The 20,572-nt window shown below is 37.2% G+C and overlaps 1 protein-coding gene across 1 annotated transcript; it reads left to right on the forward strand.

The window, feature by feature from the left end:
• The first annotated feature begins 1,459 nt into the window (after positions 1–1,459).
• LOC139121410 (membrane protein FAM174-like) lies at positions 1,460–11,844 on the forward strand. Its single transcript, XM_070686248.1, has 3 exons — positions 1,460–1,973; positions 5,847–6,016; positions 9,326–11,844. Exons 1-2 carry the CDS (start codon positions 1,615–1,617, stop codon positions 5,980–5,982), a joined length of 495 nt encoding a protein of 164 aa, XP_070542349.1. The 5' UTR covers positions 1,460–1,614; the 3' UTR covers positions 5,983–6,016; positions 9,326–11,844.
• The last annotated feature ends 8,728 nt before the right edge of the window (positions 11,845–20,572 follow it).

The following is a 20,572-nucleotide window of genomic DNA, read 5'->3' on the forward strand; positions in this document are numbered from 1 at the left end:
AAACTTGACATAATTACCTCGTCTCTATAAAAGGGACATTAACTGTGACTTTTGGCGAATTGTTCAGTACTTTTTTAATTTTCGTGTATCAACTTTTCTACTCCCCACTGCATGCTAAAATAACAAAATATTCTCTGTGGTAAATACACTGTATATGTGTAAAGACCGTAATTATTGTTATGATGACAAAAAAGTCTAGTCCGGACTTTAATTCAATTTTAATTAACGTTCTTGTTGACACAAAGAACAAACAGGCTGAGGCAGTTCCATGGGATCTGGGTTGATACTTATGGGTGTGAGAAAATACCTTTATGTTTGTGTATGTATTCTTTACAATAAATTCAAAACAAATTATTCTTGTGACTTTTTTTACGTAAGAGACAACCCAATACATATTTTATATCAAGCAGACTTGTTTCCTTTAAGTCAAAATATTCTTTCAAATGCCCCAACATATCCGTGATACTTTAAAATACCCCGACAAGTCTCTTGCCCCCTCCTCCAGGGATGTTTGTGAATGCAGCCTTACAGAAAAGCGCATGTAATTTTACGAACTCGTCCAAAATGCACAGCCAAAAAGTGGGTAGGTACACTGAGAAAATGCTAATGATTTTCCTTTTAACATCAAAGTTGATTGAAAGTAAATGTATTTAAACCCACAGAATATGTGTTGTTTCGTTAGTCTCCGTGTCATGTTGATTCATCGTTCGGGCAATTTAGTTATCATGCACAGGCGCTCGATCTCTGGGTATAGATCGATCGATTTTCAGCTCGCTCTATCTATCCCGTTAGTCGATATGCTTGCCACTGCAATCTGAGCATTTAGGTTGCAGTGGTGGGGGCATACTGACTAAGGGATCAACAGATAGAGCAGAAAATCGATCGATCTAGCAGACTGCCCAGCGAACGAGCGCCTGTGATCGATCCCGCTGACGTAATCGTGCTCTTTGCCAAGTTATTCGTCTGGTGCGGAATGCAAAAATGCCAAAATCACGCAAAATGCAACACCGTGGCATAAACACAACATACCTGTTTGGTTTTTACAGAAGGATTACTGGTAATTTTGCGCTTTCTACTATCTATTCTCCTTGTTTTACTGCTATTATAAAGCTCTTGACCCGTATGATTGCCTGTCGTGAAAGATCTATGTGGTCTGTACACGCCGCGACACATCGTGTCTCGTCGATTGGGAGAAAATGACCTCTTCATTCTGCAAACGATCGTATTTTCTAAAGTGCGACCTCTTTGTCAGGTTTTATCAACTACTTTCGTCTTTTTTTTCAGCACTTTCGTTTTCGTATGCACCAATAATGAAAATGCGCCCTCTATAGAAGATTCTTTCTTTTTTATCATAATCAAACGTAAGAGGCGCTCTTCAAATATTTGGAGTGCGCCCTCTATATAAAAAACTTTATATTCTTTCCTTTTTTATTTACATCAGACTTAAGGGGCGCCCTTTACACTTCTAACTTCCAAGCGTCAGCCTAATTGATAATCAAAACATTCCTAGGGAGTAAATTTGCTGACGCAAGGCTGTAGCCATCTTGGTACGACAAACGCGAAAACTGTGATGCCTGTATTGTATCGTGTGAGGCAAAGCTAGTTTACGGGAAAATGAAGAACTTTTATATAGTTTTAGGAACATTGCTGTTATTACATACCATTAGTTCAGAAGCTGGCCCAAAGTTGAACAGATCATCACGGGAAGACGATGCGACTGATGTAGAGGGTAAGACAGCGGACGCGGAGCAATCGACACAGAAAGCGGAAGAACCGACAAACGAAAGTGATGAAACACAGGAAAATGGACCTAACATTTCCACTAACAAAACCGGAGACCCATCTGGAAATAATTCGGGCAGCACGATACCATCACTCTTTAATACGAATACTGATGTAGTAAAACGCATGATGTACGTGCTTGTCGGAGTGACGGGTATTGTCGTCGTGTATTTTGTTTTCAGGGCGGTTCGGTACGTATGACTTCTTACATCTGTACTAGAACTACTAATAATTATAATGTGTACTGCACACTGCAGCCAAGGATTACTATACTCCAGGCTTTCACTTTCAAAGGCGTTACCCGTCGTTGCTTTGTCATAGTCTGCTCAGATTCCCCGACTGTCCCTACACACAGTCTGCGAAAGTGCAGCAGAGATGCATAGGCCACGTATGACGAGCTGTATCCTTTGTGCAGCGCAGTGTAAACTGTCTGTGCGCTGAAATGGACACGTGTCCGTCGTTGTGGGAATGTCATATGTTATTTATAGACATCCCAGGAAATGAGCCTGTTGAACCGTGATTAGATGCAACCGCATCCCCTGGGCCCTCGCCTAGAATTGAATCACCAATTGCAATTTGACTATAGATTGATTCTGAAAAGAATGATAAAATTAGGTCTGTTATAGTGATCATAATATTTTTATATTGTTAGAGATGGTGACATGTGAACAAGCCAATAGACTCAGTCTGTTGCATTCTGCATTCCCTGTCAAGATGTGATGATTCAGTTCTCACATTTAAAGCCCGATGCGGACTTAATCCAAAAATCTAGCAACATATATATGTAACGATTGCAATTTCAAAGGAGAACAAAAGATAGAATCACCTCATAATCTTCTTAACACCGCAGTTAATCCAGATCCCAAGCCTTTTCGAGCCGGGGGTTTAATGTGGTTAGAATGGCTAGAGCGTAAGTTAAAATTTTAGAAAATTGTGACAGTTTTTTGCTGTTTATATGACCTCTCTCTGTATAACGATAGACATTAGAAGCGAGACTATTATCTATGGTCTTTCACCATTGCTCAACTCACACATCCCTGACATAATTTTTGAAATGCAGGAGATAATGTGGTGAGGTTTCTTGATACAGTAGTGGACAGACAATGGGTTGACATGTAAACAGATATCAGTCACCTGACATCACGTAGGTCACTGACTCACAGTCATGGGGCCAGTAACTGATCAACAGCTACTCACACTATATACATTTACAGTTTATGCTTGCACAGAAACAGTAAAGATGCAACTTAAATTGCCAAGTAGCATACAGAGTTGTAATTACTCTTCACACATATCTGTGAGCTTAGCTGGTGTCTTGTTAACGTCTACAAAGGACTGCTGTAGGAACATATCAAGAATTGACAAATACATAGTGGTAACACAGTGGTTTATGCCCATTGTGTTGGCAGCATTTGGCTCAAAAAAAGCCGTTCACAATGTTACTGAGTGAGTGCCAAGTTGGAGAGGTGACTGTATTTTGTAAATTGGTTTCAATGTGTTATGTAACTTAAAATACCTATATTGTTGGGGTACAGTAGAATGTGCAGTGTAAAAACACATAATCTAGTCATGTGATGCATGTAACCCTTTCACCCCCATAATACTCTCTAGAGGTCCAACTGTACCATAGAAAACAATGGGATTGGTTCAAACCACGGTGGTGAAAGGGTTAAACGTAAACCCTAAAAAAATAGTTAGGTCTATGAATTAAAGTATTATGCATCAGTCAATGGTATCCCTAGAGGGCTACCCCAGGAAGTAGGGGACAAATATAGGAGGATTGTAATTGGGATTTGCCATGAAAGAGTTCCAGAGGTTGGGGCTGTCCCTAGTCTGTTTCATTGTTTCACAGTATCTGTGCACAGAGGACGGGTGACTTTGCTGGTTTTGTGTTAGGATTCTCTTTATTGCCTTGCCCAAGCAGGTGAGAAATTTGCCATGACACAGCTCTAGGTGTGGGGCTCTCCTCAGTCTGCTTCATTACAAGACATTCCAAACCCAAGACATAACCCCAGGATGAGTGGTTAACATTCAATAGCAGCTCTAGGCTACCACTGCGTGATAACAAGGTCTGTGCCAATATTTTGGGAAGATAGAAAAATGGTTTGGGAACCTAGTAGAATTCACAGTAATACTGCCTTTAACAGAAACAGGAATGATATCATTTAAGATTTTCATTTTTGCTGCCTATTATCAATAATATTAGTGTTAAAGGTGAAGGTGGGTTATTAGCATTATCACTGAACAAAATGATTGAACTTTTAATAATATAACAAAGGACTAATAATCATATAAAATGTCAATGTCAACAATAACTAATGCCAGAACCAGGGATTGAAGAATGCCACTTTAATCTTGAATGTATTTCCTATGTATCAAGTATATAACACAAAACACAAAAACTGCTATGTTATTGTACGGTGACTTTTGAATTGTCCAGCAACTTTAATTATATTCTTCATTACGAACAGAGTTAATGTAGTATGCTCCTGTAAAATACTGTAGGTCTTTGTGAATGCCAGAATTAAACCTTTTGAAATGTAGATTTATGTACAGTCCAATTGTTTCAATTGGTTGTTCAGAATCATCTGTGGAAAATTAAAGTTTAAAGGGTCAACAGATTCATTGGCCAGATTTTTTCAGTATTTACTTGTATATGAATTGTTTTTGTTCCACTCCCCAAAGCATGTTGAAACACCAGTTTTAAATGTAGCTTGTCAGCACACCCCTCTATATGCGTTCATTGTTTGAATTCTAGTCAAAACCAGACTTCATCAGTCATGATAACAATGCAGTCTACACACGTATAGGCCAAGATTACACGCCTTTTGGAGGAGGGCAAAAAAATTAGTTGACATAGGAAAGAAAAATCGTGACAATCACGGAAACTTAAAGTAACTTGCCGTTTAAGCATTGGTGATCTGTCTGAGGTTTATTATTCCTTGGTTTTCCTCTGAAATCAAAATCACTTTACATTTTGATGCCAGACATGCTTGTTTGGTTTCCCTAATGTAGTTGCAGTAAGCGACTGTCTGTGTCAACTGGTAAAACTTCAAAACTGTACAGTTTGGTTATACATTTCTCTGCCAGCACAACCAAAATAAGTATCACACCCTTTCACTTCTCCTGAGAAGACATTAAAACTGCGTTCACTCACACAAATGATTTGTTAAATTCATGTACTGAACTCATTTCCATTTCTTTTCCCATCACACAAATTTACCAGCTTATGAATAGCAATCAAGGTTTAATAAGCTGCAAGTTTTCCATGTGTTTGTTACATTTTCCATTTAAATTTTCCCTTTCTGTTTCCATTCTGATTCAGATTAAACGTCAACTTTGCTAAGGCAGTAGGGGAATGGTTACTTTGCTACGAATCTCACCAGGAATGATATCAAAATATGACTGTTTGAATTTATTTCATTCCCATTCTATTATCGTATCTGGGAATTTTAAATGTCCTATTGTTGAGCCCGGAGGACATCAGGAAATTGAAATGAATGATTTATCATGAAAATCTTCATGTCATTGCCGTTTGACATCTTTCAATGAGAAAGGTCACGCACTGCGTCATTCAGAATGTGTCTCCAATGCACTGTGGATTATTTCTTAGCTTTGCATTCACCGCAGTTCATCTTTATAATCACTATGGCTGATATTTCATTATTACAAAAGACATTTTCTCTCAACTTCAGTGGTAATAGCAATTCTAAAATGACAATATTTGTGGAACGGAAAACTTTTGGAAAAACGAGCCCTTTTAGTCACATTTTACATTTTACAGCCCTGTTCACCATATCACATGATATTCATTTATCCTCCAGCCATCACGCCCCATCAAGAGAGTTTTCAACACCCATGGCTGGTAAATACACACACAATATCAAAAAATGTGTGTATTTTTACTGCCTGCTACATACCATGAATAATTAATTACCACTAATTATGACATTATTTTGCCGAGAGCATAGTTTGCGTCTTGCACAGATGACTGCATACATAATGTACAAGGACATTACAAGACGAACTGATGGACGCTGTAAATTGTAATGTTCCATTTGCAGAGTGAGGAGGCGGAAAAGTAAATCCAAGAAGTATGGTGTGCTGACAACGCCAGGTGGTGACATGGAAATGGCTCCTCTGGATCAAGAAGATGAAGAGGATGATATGACAGTGTTTGATGTCAATAACACCAGATAAGAGGGATTGTGGGAGTTCATGAAAAATGGGGAAGGTACTGTATGAATTAAAAAACTTATCATGAAATTGAAGCAGGTATTACTGACACTGCTGATTGTGTCTTATATCTATGCTCTCTTCAGCTTGGAAAATACAGAGGGACAGTCAGTTTGTATAACAGTTTATAATTTGCATATTATATTGTTTTGAAATGTATTATCTGCTTATTGACATATATACATGTATTGCTTGAATAATAGCGAGAGATACTCAGTTTGTACAGAATCGCCTTCTGAAATCTGGTTCTGTGTGATGTTGCGTAGCTGGAGTTGAGACAAGTGGCATTGGGGTTGTGGAATCGGAGAGAACAAGATGATTTTGAGTTAGAGAGAAGTACAGGACATATGGCAGAGAAAGCCATTGTGCCTTTCTTTGATACCTGACATGTGGCAGGCAATCATTGAATGTCCAGGAATGACATGATAACATTAATCCTCTTTTTCCCAAGTGGTATTTATTTCTATGGTTTGTCTAGGGAGCCTGATAGAAAGAGGATAAATTTAATATTTCAACCTTCATTGGTACAAATCAAAGAGAATTATGGGTAATTTGCAGGACTGTTTTATGCCTCATCAATTATTTGCATACTCAAACAGTAATCACTAATAAACTTTGCATAAATGAATACAATTATTGAGGAAATCAAACATTAGATGGAATACCCCTTTCTGAAAGGCAGTTCACAGAAACCAACAGTCATAATGAATACAAAGTGTTGAAAATGAGAGAGAGAGAGAGTTTTGTTTCCCTGGAAGTAGGTTTATTCCGTAATGGATAACGTTGAGTAGAAAGGAAAATGCATGTTATATACGTCATATCATGAGCTGCTGCAAGTGCATTCTAATACTATAACTTAACTCCAAGGCATGGAGATTGATTTTAAACGTTGTTTTTGGCATGGCATAGACACTATAAATAGTTGTGTTCATGGATGCAAAGTGTATCAATGAACATCTGTTTAAATAAGCAAATCATTTGATAATGAGATTGTGGCATTATCATTGGAGAATATTTTTCAGCCTAAAATTTTACATAGTGAAGGGTATTCTGTATGATAATGTTTGGTTTTGGGTGATTGGTTTCCTATTTGAGAATTACTAGTACATGAATGTTTTCAAATTTTGGAAATCTAGTCGGTGTATGTGGAGTGTTGATAAGCAGGATTTAGTGTTCTATTGTTTATACATTGTATTGTTTGAAGCATTTATTCACAGATGTGGATGTGAAATCTGTGGACTCAATTTTATGAGAGTGTAACTTGGTACACGCTAGGGCTTCCCAACAAAGGGATTCTGAGGGATTTGCTACCCCTGTTTTTGGAACTATCTATTCATAATTAATAACAATACCAAAAAACACATCTTCACAACAAAGGAATATGCACATTACATATTGATATGTAAATTAGCCAGTCCCTGTATTTCCTGTCTGTGGAGAACACATTTGATGGAAACATGCCAACTTTGCCATGAGGCTTGGTGATAATCTGCAGTGAAAGGTGTAGATTCTTACTACAAAGTTTACCCACCTTCTGTGGAATAACAGAAAGGTGATGACTTCTGTACAGACCTTTTTTAGAGCCTATGGTTTGGCTAGGAGGAATTAAAGTCTTTGTTTCATTGCAGCTCATGTCTTTGGCTGTTATTCAATTATATTTTCTTCCTAGATTGTGTTTTAATCAGCACCAGTGGAGGGGATTTCAAAAACTTTCTGTTGATGTAGTAACACAAGAATTGCTTGCTGCTTTCACAGATAATCAGCAAAGTAAAACATACAATCATTGTACAGTTGTGTCAATTGTTCTTTAGTGAGAAATAGCAAAGCTCAACCTACAGAGTTATGTCACTAGTTTAGATATTTCAGTGTCAACAAAGCCAGTATTATGATCCACAGATCTAATATTATTTTTAATGATTTGAAATGTTTGATTTGAAAATGTAAATGTACACACCGAGACTTAAAAAGCAAATTCATAAATTAACCATTTTTTAGCTACTATAGACTATAGTCTATAGAAGCTATTGGGATGGGTATCCGTCCGGCGTCCGTCGTCAGTCTGTATGTATGTATGTATGTATGTATGTCCCTTTGTGAGGCGTCCGTCCACTCAAATATCTTGAGAACCGCAGTACTTACTGATTTGATATTTGTTGTGTAGATGAAAAATATGATTTTGAGAAACTGTTTTTTTTAATTTTTTGATATTGTTGAAAATAGGCAAATTAATGCCAAAAAAGGTGTTTTTGGTAAAAAATCTTCTTCTTCATAACTGCTGGTCAGACAGCTTTGTTATTTGGTATACAGGTCCCTAGGGGTAACCCAACTTAGACTTGTTCAAATTGTGATGAAATATGCAAATCTGTATTTTTAAGGAATTTTTTTGTCATTTTTGGTCAAAATTTGACTTACATTGTATGTAATTCTTGTACTGTATAAACCCTATCAATTCACCCAGAAAAAAATAATTAATATGATTTTAAATAATTGAATTAATTAGGAAATCATCAAAGCCAAAATAATTTTAGTGTAGAATTATCAGAAAGTTCAACTTTTTGTGACAGTTCATATGAAATGCCTACCATCTTGGAGGATTAAAACACGTAAAGGCAACTTTCCTGAATCCCACTTTGACATATTCTGAACCGTCATTTATTGTGCCCTGTATGTTATCTTAAAGAAATTGCTCAAAATAGTCAATAGAGATAGAGATAGAGATAGAGAAAGTTCTAATTTCCATTTATGGTTGACTTGTAAGGATAAAATAAAATTACTTTTGAGGAAAAAAATAGAGTGGTCAATTAAAAGAGTGGTCAAAGTGATAGGGTTTTTATGGTAAAGCTGGGCTGTATAAATATTCCTCATGTGCTATTTATAGCAATTATGCAATCTGTGTAAACAGTGCAATGAAAGTGTAACATGATTCCTTAAGATCTTATGCTTTTGATGACCTTGACTTCTTAAGTTTCAAACTTTGTCTCTTCAGTGTGCTTTCTCTGAGTATGTACAGTCTCAACTTATTAAACAGAACTCACAATGTTAATCAAAGATATCCACCTTCTTCATCAATACATGTGTCACAAAAGGTTATTCTCTACATAACTCAACAGAGCTCTGTCAACTGTTGAGTTGCTTGTTCTTTCAAAACCGCTGGTCAGACAGCTTTAATATTTAGCTTACTTGTCCGTAGGATGACCTTAGTGAGATAATTGCATACAGTAAGGAAATACTTAATTTTGTATCCATGTCTATAGTAGCTTCAGGGACTTTGGCCCTATGTTTACTTGTTTTCTGTTATTCTTTGCAGATTACACAGCAAGAAAGTCTGTATCCAAGTTAATTTTAAAGAAGAATCAGTCCCTGATGGTAGTCCAACCCAGTGATGAGAAAATCAAATGTATCAGTAAACACAAGTTCAAGTTTATGAACCTTGAGAAGACTCATTTGCTCAAAATGTGCTGTCAACAATTCTTGCAACAACAAAGTGTACATTTACTTATTTATATCAAGCCTTAAAAAAGTAACATTTCTCATGCATAATAGTACAGCATTAAGATTGGAAAAATTTTTTGTTAACAGGAGGAGATGTAAATTTTAAAATTTCGACCCCCACTGAGGAAGTACACGTGTATATCACTTCAGACTAATCAAGCGGCCAGCGTGTTGCTGTCACTATTTTTAGATATGCATATGTGTCATAATAGGATTGGTGCATTGATATTAAATATTTGTAAATAGGCATTTGGAACTGTAGTGCTCCATTCCTTAGCATGCAATGAAACTGTTACGAAAACGAGAAAGCTGAACTACGCAGCAGATTTTCAGGCTTAGTGTGGCCACTGAAAGACGGTACTGGTGCAAGTGCCAACAGGAATAATCCAGTTTTTATCGTAAATGCTGTATAAGTTTACATTCCCCTATATTTCCTGTAATGTTTCAATGTTTTATTTTTTGTGTCAGTAAGTTTTGTATGTGAAACAAGATGTTTTTCAAAGTTAAAATTTTAAAAAAACTTGTCTCAAAAAACGTGGTAGATATGCAAACATTGACATAATTTTATTACGTCTTGATGAATGTGAGAGGAACATTGACCAGTGTTTCTACAAACAAGTCTGGTTTATAGATGTTGAGTCAACCCTTTTTGTAAAAACTTATTTCTGGATGTAGAGTAGATTATTGAACCACTCCTTCCGTAAAGGGTCTTCTTTGTGTCCGTCATTGAAAATTGAAAATTGCAGCACATGTCGTGCATCTTTTCACTGCTTTTGATAGTTTGAGTAGGCTGTAGTTAGCCTCTGCAGCCGAGAGCAGTTGATCATGGAGAGAGGGGATGGTTTATATAAGTCCAGGGTGTTGTGATGTACAAGCCACATGCAAACGTGACAGGGTGAGGCTTTTCTCAGAAATCAGTCTTGATGGGGAGAAATTTTCTCCATTCGTTGATTCGTTGATGTCGCCTATGTATTCCACAGCTCGTAACACATGAATAGCTACATTATCTACTTGCTGTGTAAAGCTTGTGCTAAAAGAGAATGGGAGTTGCATCATTGATTGAATATGTGATATTTTGATAATGTTTTTATTTTTGCCTGTATAAATAGGAGAAACCGACATGCTATTGTTTCAGTTGACATAATATTACATTATCAAGTGAAGCAGTTTTCCATTTAAAGCATTAGCAGTTTGGGATCATATTTCAGCTGAAGTGTATAGTCTGAGTAAACAGACAAATATTTTATGAGCGTAATAGCATTATTGTATCATATTCTCCACAGTGAAATTCCAATTTCAATATTTGCATGCAAGTTTACCAGTGTATTCTGGATAAAGGCTGCCATGTATGTGTTTTCTCTCATAGGGGCAAGGGTGCCCCTACATGTTATGGCCTTTGAGCCAGTGATTCTGATGCAGCCACAATCACGAGGCAAACAAGTATGCTGTATAATATGTGTATCTTGCATCTCTCCAGAAATTTAGGCAACAGTTATTTGTCAAAGATTACTCATTGGCAACCGTCACATCTTTTTACAAAAAAAATCTCTTTAAACATAACTTATCTTTACTCAAACATTGTTTATCTGTGTGTACTTTATATTTATATCTGCAGCATTTTACTTATTCAGTATATAAATGTAGAATTGTATGTTCAAAACTTTGCATTCTCGCTCGTAGCTCTTGTATATAGGAAGGATCAGATCTGTAAAAAAGAATTTCAAAGATCATTAGTCTGTGTCAATGTTGCTATATCTTTTTTTTTTGGCACTAAAGATAGCTTTGATATTGGTGTAACTTTAGGACCATAAAAATGTTAAAAGATATTTCTGTGTGCTCACGTGCTTTTTCGCATTGCCATTTATCGAGTCTTTATCGCTTTTAATAAAGGATATACACTTTCTTTCGATAATGAAAAGAAAAGGAAACGTGGAAGTGATACCAGAATTCCAATCAATCAAAAACTTGAGCAAAATTTGCAAGTTGAATTTTTCTGTCTGGCTTTGAGAGAACAATTTTTCATATAATTCAAACTGTGACATTCCTGCATATAAATTTTCCTTTGTCATGCCAGAAATTTTCTTTCATAATGGACTTTAATCATAATCATTTTATGTGTATATCTAGGCAATCAAATGTGCAATTTTGTTTGTGTATCAAGCAAACATCGCATTTGTGAACTACGGGGCTACTTTGAGCTCTAATTCATGCTTTTCAACACTGTTGCTCTAACTTCAAAACACCTTTGTAGGAATCAGTTGTCCGTATTCCGTACCTTTTCACTACAGCTTGTATTTAAATCAGTTGTGGAATTAAAGATAAAATGAAACCTTTCATGTTCTATTTTATTCACATTTCTGTGGACATAAAAAAGATTTCCAGAACTTAAGTAGCATGCATACAGACTCAAGTATTTGGCTTAGTGAGGGTGCTCTGGTGCTCCACTACTTCTATACCAGTGTAGGGTTGGAGGTCATGGAGTATCCACACATGGCACAGGCGACCCAAGTATTACTGAGTTTTTCACACTGTTTTCTCTATCATTTTCTCTTCTTTCTTCATGCTCTGAATGATCGGAATAAATAAAATAAATGGTTTATATAACCTAACCTAACCTAACCTGTGACTCTTTATTTATTTTGCACTTCATTACAAGGACGTATATCTTGCTACGTTCAGACAGGTAAAAATTGAAACGCTTCTGCAACACTATTTGTGATTTGTAAACACAGGGGATTAATAGTTTGAGTCCGCTTGCATCCATACTCACAAAATTAAGCCATTGTTTTGGTGTTTAAGACGTCTTAATGCGCCCTCTCGAGTTCAAAAGGTGTGTATGACCAAGCATAGGGCATGGTAATAAGATAGCTGAAATGAACGACGTCCTACTGCTTGTCTTCTGTTTTTTTTACCTGCTGCATATGCGGTCCAAACCGAGTCATCGTCGCTTTAATGATCTGAATGCAGACCAAATGCAATCGTTAACCGATTTAGCCCTTGCGTTTGATGCGTTCAGAACTGTAATAAAGGGAAAACGGCTCCACGTTTCACCTACACTATTTTTTCGTTCTCTGTGTTCATGTTTTATTTTGTGCGATTGGCTATTGGTGTAGATATAAGCCATGGCGAGGCGTAGCCGTAATCTAGATGTCGCATGACAGTGTGATCCTTTGACGTTACAAACCAGTGTGGTCTCTTCCTCAGTCGCTTTTTGATATTTTCTCCCCTTGGATTTTTGTTTCACTGTTTGTGGCTTAATCATTGTCAGTGTTTTGTTCGTCCAGTAAGGAGGCTAGAATATTTATATTCGAGTCAGTTGATTGTGTTTCATTTTGTTCGGTCTTTTCTGTAAGATTATGTACTTGTACATTTATGAGCTTGTCGCCAATGTTTGGATTTCTTTTGTATGCGATGATCAGTTTCATCGTGAATAAATTATTTAGCGTTTGATCTTTTTCTATTTCTTCCTAGTTCTTCAGGAGTGCTTGTTTGATGTCTTTTGTTTTGATATGTGGACTATGTGTGGTAGAAAATATCACTTTATTAGTGTTGTTGCTGTGTGTTTTTTTGTGATTTAAATGTGTTCTTCGTGTTGCATAATTTGTTTCCGCATTGATGTTCGATATTTCTTGTTGTGAATATCCTCGTTGTAGAAATTTTTCATTAAATGTTTTGACTTTGTTGTTAAAGTCCTCTTCGTTGTTACATGTCCTCATGTACCTTAATATTTCGCCTTTGATTAGGCCCTTGAAGGTTGATTTTGGATGACATGATTTTCTGTGTAAGAACTGGAATGTATCTGCTGGTTTTGTGTGCGTTCTGGTGTCTAGTATCATGTTTTCGTTGATGTATCGTTGACCTTTGTAAATGCCTAGGTTAAGATATGTTATTTCGTGTGAAGAACTTTCATATGAAAATTTTAAAGAAGGATGCATCTTTTAAATTACTGTTATAAATTTGTGGAGTTCGTGATCCGTTCCAATGAAGATTAGGAAAATATCGTCTCTGAATCTACACCATAGTGATATTTTTGTTGTGTGTTCACATATGATTTCCTGTTCTAATTCGTGAAACGTGATGTCGATTGGCAATCTCGGGTGACGGTGACGATCCCATTGCGCACCAACATGTTTGTTTGCAGAATTCGTTGTTAAATTCGAATGTGTTGTTTTTCAGAATAATGTTTAGCATAGCTAACAGGTATTCTGTTGGCGTTTCTACTGGGATTGACAAATGGCCGATTACCGAGGATCTGAGACAGTTATTCTGCCTTTGCCGCTCCGTTTGTTGGGGGACACCGCGACATTGCACTTTTATATGATATCCGATATTTACGGCTACTAGACTATACAGTATCGAAAGTTAGATTGGCTTAGCTAGATCTATAAAGGGCTGAAATCTCCGATAAATATCGGATATTTAGCGCGATTTGACAGAATCTATTATCGTCTAGTATAAGAGCAAGAGTCAGTCCTTGGAAGTCGGGTTTGACCAGAACTTTTAAGGTGGTGAAATCTCTGATATGTATATCGGATATTTACGCGCGATTTGACAGAATCTAGTATCGCAGGGTTTTCAGTAGAAATTTGCCCAGGCGGAGAAATGTAAATTATAGGTGAAGAAGGAAGCCGAGGTTGGAGTGGGATAGTCGTGTCGCGGCGGCGGCAGCATAACATTGGCAAGGTATCTTGAACAGCACTTTATCCAGTTTTGTTGAATGTCAGTGTAAAATAAGTTTGTATTTTAAAAACAAAAACTGATTGCAGCGTGTTCATTTTCAAATTGACCGGCTACTTTCGTATTTTGGCTGGCTACTTTTCAGCACTGTTTCGCTCTCTGGCCCGGAAATTTTGGTTTTGATAATAATATTTAGAATTTTTTGATGGCCTTGCAAGCCGGAGATAATATGTCAGAAGTGCCGATGTGGCTACATCATGTAGTCTAGCAATTTACGCGGTGAACTTGATCCTATCACTGTAGTACCGCGATCGGGAACGTGTTGTACTGGGAATCGCTCTCGAGGTCAACCTTACTTGCCCGATCACAGGCCGAATTATTCGAAATTCCGACGTTCACATCGGGTAAAGCCGAAAATTGGACTAACGTACAATTACGTTATGCCCGCGAATAGCCGACAATTTCCGAATGAAGCCGACTTTTGTTTCGCTCAAACGCGGGAGAGAAAGTCGACGCTTGAGAGCTTTGTTTTCTGCGTAAGAGTAGGGCCTTGTCTGATGGGTTTGGTAGGTTTTTGATCAAATCTAAAGCGTCCAAAGTTACTGAGTCTCATTTTTCATACTTTGAACACAGTCGTTTGGAGAGCTATTCAGCGCTGGGACTATTCGCCCCATAGACGAGTGTGCAGAAGCGAGAAATACACTCGTCTATGGGGCGAATAGACCCAGCGCTGAATAGCTCTCCAAACGACTGTGCTTTGAAACGCCATGTCAATCCATCCATGGTCAATCACGATGTCAATATTCAATTTGATCGACATTGCGTTTTGTGGAGGGGCCGTGGTTGTGTGCATCGCGGAAGGGAAAGTCGACGCTTGAAAACTTTGATTTTCTGCGTAAGAGTATAGGACTTTGTCTGTTGGTTTTGGGAGGTTTTAGATCAAATCTAAAATTACTTGGTCTCACTTTTCGTACTTTTGAAACGCTACGTCGATCACAGTGTCAAATTTCAGGTCGACCGATGTGTACTGTGTTACAATTGACTGCCGGTGCTTTGTACACACACGGTGCTGTACAGGCTGGCGTTCGGTGTCGTTAGTTTCAGGTTTTATCAAACATGAACACTGAAATTTAGCTCTCTTTTTCAATAATATTCAACATCACTAAAAAAATCCATATCAGCTCGTTGATTCGTTTTATTGTGAAATTAGTACAGTGAATTAAAATCACTGAAAATTATGTTCCTATAATTCATTGAATTGATTAAACTGTTTGATTTTACTGTATCTATAGCCTACTATCGTCTAGTATCGTAGCTGGAGTCAGTCCTTGGAAGTCGGGTTTGACCAGAACTGAAAGGTGGTGAAATCTCCGATATATCGGATATTTACGCACGATTAGAATGAATCCAGTATCGTCCAGTATCGCAGCTAGAGTCAGTCCTTGGTAGTCGGGTTTGACAAGAACTGTAAGGTGGTGAAATCTCCGACATACCGTAGGCCTATATCGGATATTTACTTGCGATTTGAATGAATCTAGTATCGTCTAGTATCGAAGCTAGAGTCAGTCCTTGGAAGTCGGGTTTGGCCAGAACTGTGAGGTGGTGAAATCTCGAGGTGGTGAAATCTCCGATATATATCGGATATTTACCTGCGATTTGAATGAATCTAGTACCGTCTAGTATCGAAGCTAGAGTCAGTCCTTGGAAGTCGGGTTTGTCAAGAACTGTAAGGTGTTGAAATCTCCGTTATATATCGGATATTTACGCGCGATTTGACAGATTCTAGTATTGCTAGTATCGAAGCTAGAGTCAGTCCTTGGAAGTCGGGTTTGGCCAGAACTGTAAGACGGTGAAATCTCTGATATATATCGGATATTTACGCGCGATTTGAATGAATCTGGTATCGTCCATGGGGTTCTGTCATAGTATCGATATTAGAGTTCCCAAATGGCCGGTAAATATCGTTGATTTCACAGACGCGGCTTCCCATGGAACAACCACAGTTCATTCTAGTATCGTCTAGTATAGATATTAGTCCCGAAATCGTCGATATATCAAACTGCGATACTAGATTGTAAATATCCGATATTTAAAAATTGTGCAAAGTCGCGCCTTCATGGCCTGTTGCTGTCGACTTCTTTGTATTTTAGCTTAAGTGCCTTGAGCTTGCGGTGGCACTGATCTGCTGTCCGGTTGAAACCTCTCTGGAATTTTTTTGTACACGAGGCTGTCGCGACACGTTCTCTTTAGCATTCTTTGAATGCTTTCGTCTGCCAAGCCTCAGATCAGCAAACCTATTCGGTCGTCTGACCAGTTATTTCCACGAGATGTATAGAGCTGTGTTCGGCAGCCATGACCAACGTGAATATTGTATGTTGGTTGTTGTTTGTTTATGTTACAAATACCTGTCGCGTGAGGGCGTTTGAAACGCCTCTGAAGCGGCTCGGTCCGTCCACACAGCGATTATCGGATAGAGTTAATCCCTACAACGGCTCAGGTCGGGCCGACTAAACCGTCTCAAATCTGAAACGCTTCAGAACCACTTCGGAGTGTCCACACATAACTTTCTGTGCCAGTATTGGCCCAGAACCGTTTCAGAGCCGTTTCAATGGCCTGTGTATGAACGGCATATCTCTCATACACACATGCTGTAATTAATTAGTCAACACAACTAATTATGCTAATCCGTGGACTTATCAGAGGTTGGTCAACATCGGAAAGATAGTGATGTTAATGAAAAGCCCGTTTTAGTAACCATTCCTATCTTTCGCGATGTTGACCAACCCGTAAAATCCCTGATAAGTCCACGGATTAGCATAATTTAGTTGTGTTGACTAATTAATTACAGCATGTGTGTATGAGAGATATACGTCCTTGTAATGGAGTGTAAAATAAATAAAGAGTCACAGGTTAGGTTAGGTTAGGTTATATAAACCATTTATTTTATTTATTCCGATCATTCAGAGCATGAAGAAAGAAGAGAAAATGATATAGAAAACTGTGCAAAAAACTCAGTAATACTTGGGTCGCCTGTGCACATGGTTGAATCTGTCAGTCTAGCATGCACACAGCTTGTCCATTTCATACCAAAGGGAAACAGTATGCTGAAACAAATAGGTTACATTTGCAATAATTTGACATGCTCTGGTCTCCGCTTCCTTTCAATTGCACAATTATGAAAGGATTATGTTAAAATCTGTTTGCCATTTGAATGCTTGTGTCAGATGTTTCCACAACATGTATCCACACATGAGCAATTTGCACAGCACACTTGAGAAAGACTGCATTGATTAATACTAGCCACATGCTAGGCTGTAGTACCATTCAATATTATGTTAGAGAGGTGTGTACTTGCATGCATTCATCATAGGTACCCTTGGACAAGCACTGATTTGTACTGTATGGAGAATGGGCCCACTGTTCTTCAGGTGTGCCTAGTCTGTTAAAATTTTTAAAAAATGCTTCAGTTTTGGAAAAGTCATGTGCAGGTCATACAACTGGGATGTACCATCTCTGGTATATTCATACACACATGCACAAATCTTCCAAAGGTTGTAGAGCGGTGTGTTGAAATGCCTTCATTTACAGTGTGGATGCTCTCCTGTTAGTGAATCGACACAGGCTTTGAAAGGAACACTGTCAATCAAATGGTAAAGGTCAACAGGAAGAGGTTGTCTGTGTCGATTTCAAATGATCTCATTATAAACTGCTTAGAGTTCACATCAAAGAATTGCCATGATGACAGACAGCTATGAAAATTGATCATTATTGGATCTCCTTGGAGACTTAATTTAATGCGATATTGAGAAAGGGAAGTTTGACAGTGTGCTGTTGGAAAGATCGCTGTAATAATTAAGATATGGCTCTGTCTTTGTGGTTACTGAATTGTCTGAAGTTTCATTTCAATTGTTATCATCCATATCAATGAAATCATTGAAATTTTACAAATTGTGTGCAATAGTCACTGAACCAGTTGTTCCTATAGTCTCTTAATTGAGAATGTAATTGGCTGCTCATCTAGGTGACCCAATTTTCAAGGGTTAATATCGAGATCGTGTACTTCACATGTATGACGTCAAATTGTGGATGTAAAATGTCTTTCTCAAAGGAATTTCAAATACCTACTCCAAGGCAGGGGCTGGCATATACAAGACACCAATACACAGAATATAAATTAATGTAGAATAAGGTTACAGTGGGTCATACATTAAAAGTTCAGTTTTGTTACAAGCTCGACTGTTTTAAATGTACAGGAAAATCAAATCCAACTGGCTTTTCCCCTTGTAAGTTCACAAATTGATGGTGTATTACTGTAATAGCACAAGTCTATGGGATAGCGAGTGAATTGGGTAAAAATGTTCCATTTAGTTGACCTCACATTTTTCATTTAGGTTGACCATATCTTAGGAAAAGGGAGAGACTTTAGTCACCAAATAGAACTATTTTAGAATTTTTTGTACTGTAAGAAATATAAGATATTGATTATTACAAACAAAATAAAAAAAGCAAATCAGTTGTGATACACTGTGACAATATCTGTGGAATAACATACTATAGCAAGTACAGTACTGCTACATCTTAAATGTTCAGAAGCCCCCCACTCCCACCCACCAAGTCAATGATTGTATCATATTTTCCAAGGATTTGAAATCACCTCGTACATGATATGCCAGTATAAGGTTTTAATTTTGCACTCTTTCTAACCTCTCAGTGTAACATTGCTGAACAATGGTTGTTTTAACTATCATAATGACCAGCGGGCATAACTATTTTGAAATATCGCCATGGAGCTGTCACATTTAAAGTAAATATTGACATAGCTGTCTCTGCATGTAAATTTACTCTCAAATCTTTAATATAATAAAAAGTGAATTTGATAAAATATTCAAAGGTCATTCCTCTACATGTCCACACCTAATTTTCTTTTATTTGGTTGGTCATTTTGTCATTGACATTATTCTCTTAATTTTTATGAAGCAATAGTAATTGTTGTGTTTGCTGTCTCTCTCATATATATATATATATATATATATATATATATATATATATATATATATATATATATATATATATATATATATATATATATATAAAATATGTATACATAAACCCAAATTAATTATTATGAGGCAATGGTACCAGTAGTATAGTTTTGGTATCATCTCTCTGTCTTTAATATAGATTGAACAAAATGCATATGCATGCTGAAGGCTAAATGACAACCATTTAGTGTTAGACTGTATACTATTATAACTGGTTTACAAACATGCATTGTACACCAGGTAATTGAAAGGAAAATTGAATTTCTGCCATGAAAAGCTCAATTGTTTTCACATTAAGGACAGTTTCATTCAGTCTGATTATTCTATTGATCAAAATCAGTGTTTAGAGAACCTTTGTCATCATTCAGAAGGTTCTTCCAAGCTATCAATGGAACTCTCTTATTGGAAGCTATTATTCAGCGTCTGTAATCTAAGCTTGTATTGAGAAGATCCACTGTAATAATGCAGAGGCATTGTGAATTGCCAATTTGTCATATACATTATTTTTTATTTTCATCCATTGCTCACAGCAAATCATTGCTGCTGAATGGTGTAGAGTATATATAGCATCACTGTCATTACAAAGTGCTCGAGTGTGAATGCACTGAGACAATGCCAAACTTTTATGATTTGAAAATGAGAGGAGAACTGACAAATTCTTGAAGCAACATGTGATAACAGGACAAAATTTACTGCCATCTAGATAATGTTCCAGCAATAAACAAGTTGTATTACAACTAACCATCCTCTCAGATTGTCGCAGAAGTTCAAAAAGCGAAATTCATTCGTTTAGGGGGGGAGGGGGTTTGACCTCCATTCAATTAGTGAACTTCACTTTCGCACTTTTATTTTGTGATCACAAGTTTTCATGTGTTTATTTTAAATTAAAGAAAAACTGCACACTCATGCCAACAAATTTGTAACTGTTTCCATCTCGTTTGTGCCCCAAACACAATTTACCGATAGTAACATTGTATCCTAAACCTTTCATCTATCAAATTATACAAAGACAAAAAGTATCATTTTTTAAAATGTGCTGTTTATAAGCGTCTGCTCTAACCACTAGATGTCTTTATTGTAACTTGTTATGCACCTGGTCATAGTCGTTTTAATATGATTGAACATGCCTGGGCCCCCTTGCCAAAGTTTCTCGCTTATTTACCGCCCCTACCGAGTACAGATTGCGTGTTCACAAAGACAAAGAACAGCACAAGAGATGCAAAAAGGGAAAGTAAAATAAAATGAAACATTTATGCGGTGAAATGCCCTGTTAGCACTCAAATCTGATCGATTACTTTAATTGTAATTTGGCAAGGGGAATACGTCTTTAGTAGCTATAGCAA

The sequence above is a fragment of the Ptychodera flava genome, chromosome 21 (genome assembly GCF_041260155.1).
Source record: "Ptychodera flava strain L36383 chromosome 21, AS_Pfla_20210202, whole genome shotgun sequence".
Taxonomy (NCBI): domain Eukaryota; kingdom Metazoa; phylum Hemichordata; class Enteropneusta; family Ptychoderidae; genus Ptychodera; species Ptychodera flava.

What these genes read in the sequence shown, in the direction of transcription:
- LOC139121410 (XM_070686248.1), top strand. Translation starts at nt 1,615, where the DNA reads ATGAAGAACTTTTATATAGTTTTAGGAACATTGCTGTTATTACATACC. An exon ending in TTTGTTTTCAGGGCGGTTCG is followed by an intron (nt 1,974 to 5,846) that starts GTACGTATGACT and finishes TTCCATTTGCAG; the next exon opens with AGTGAGGAGGCGGAAAAGTA.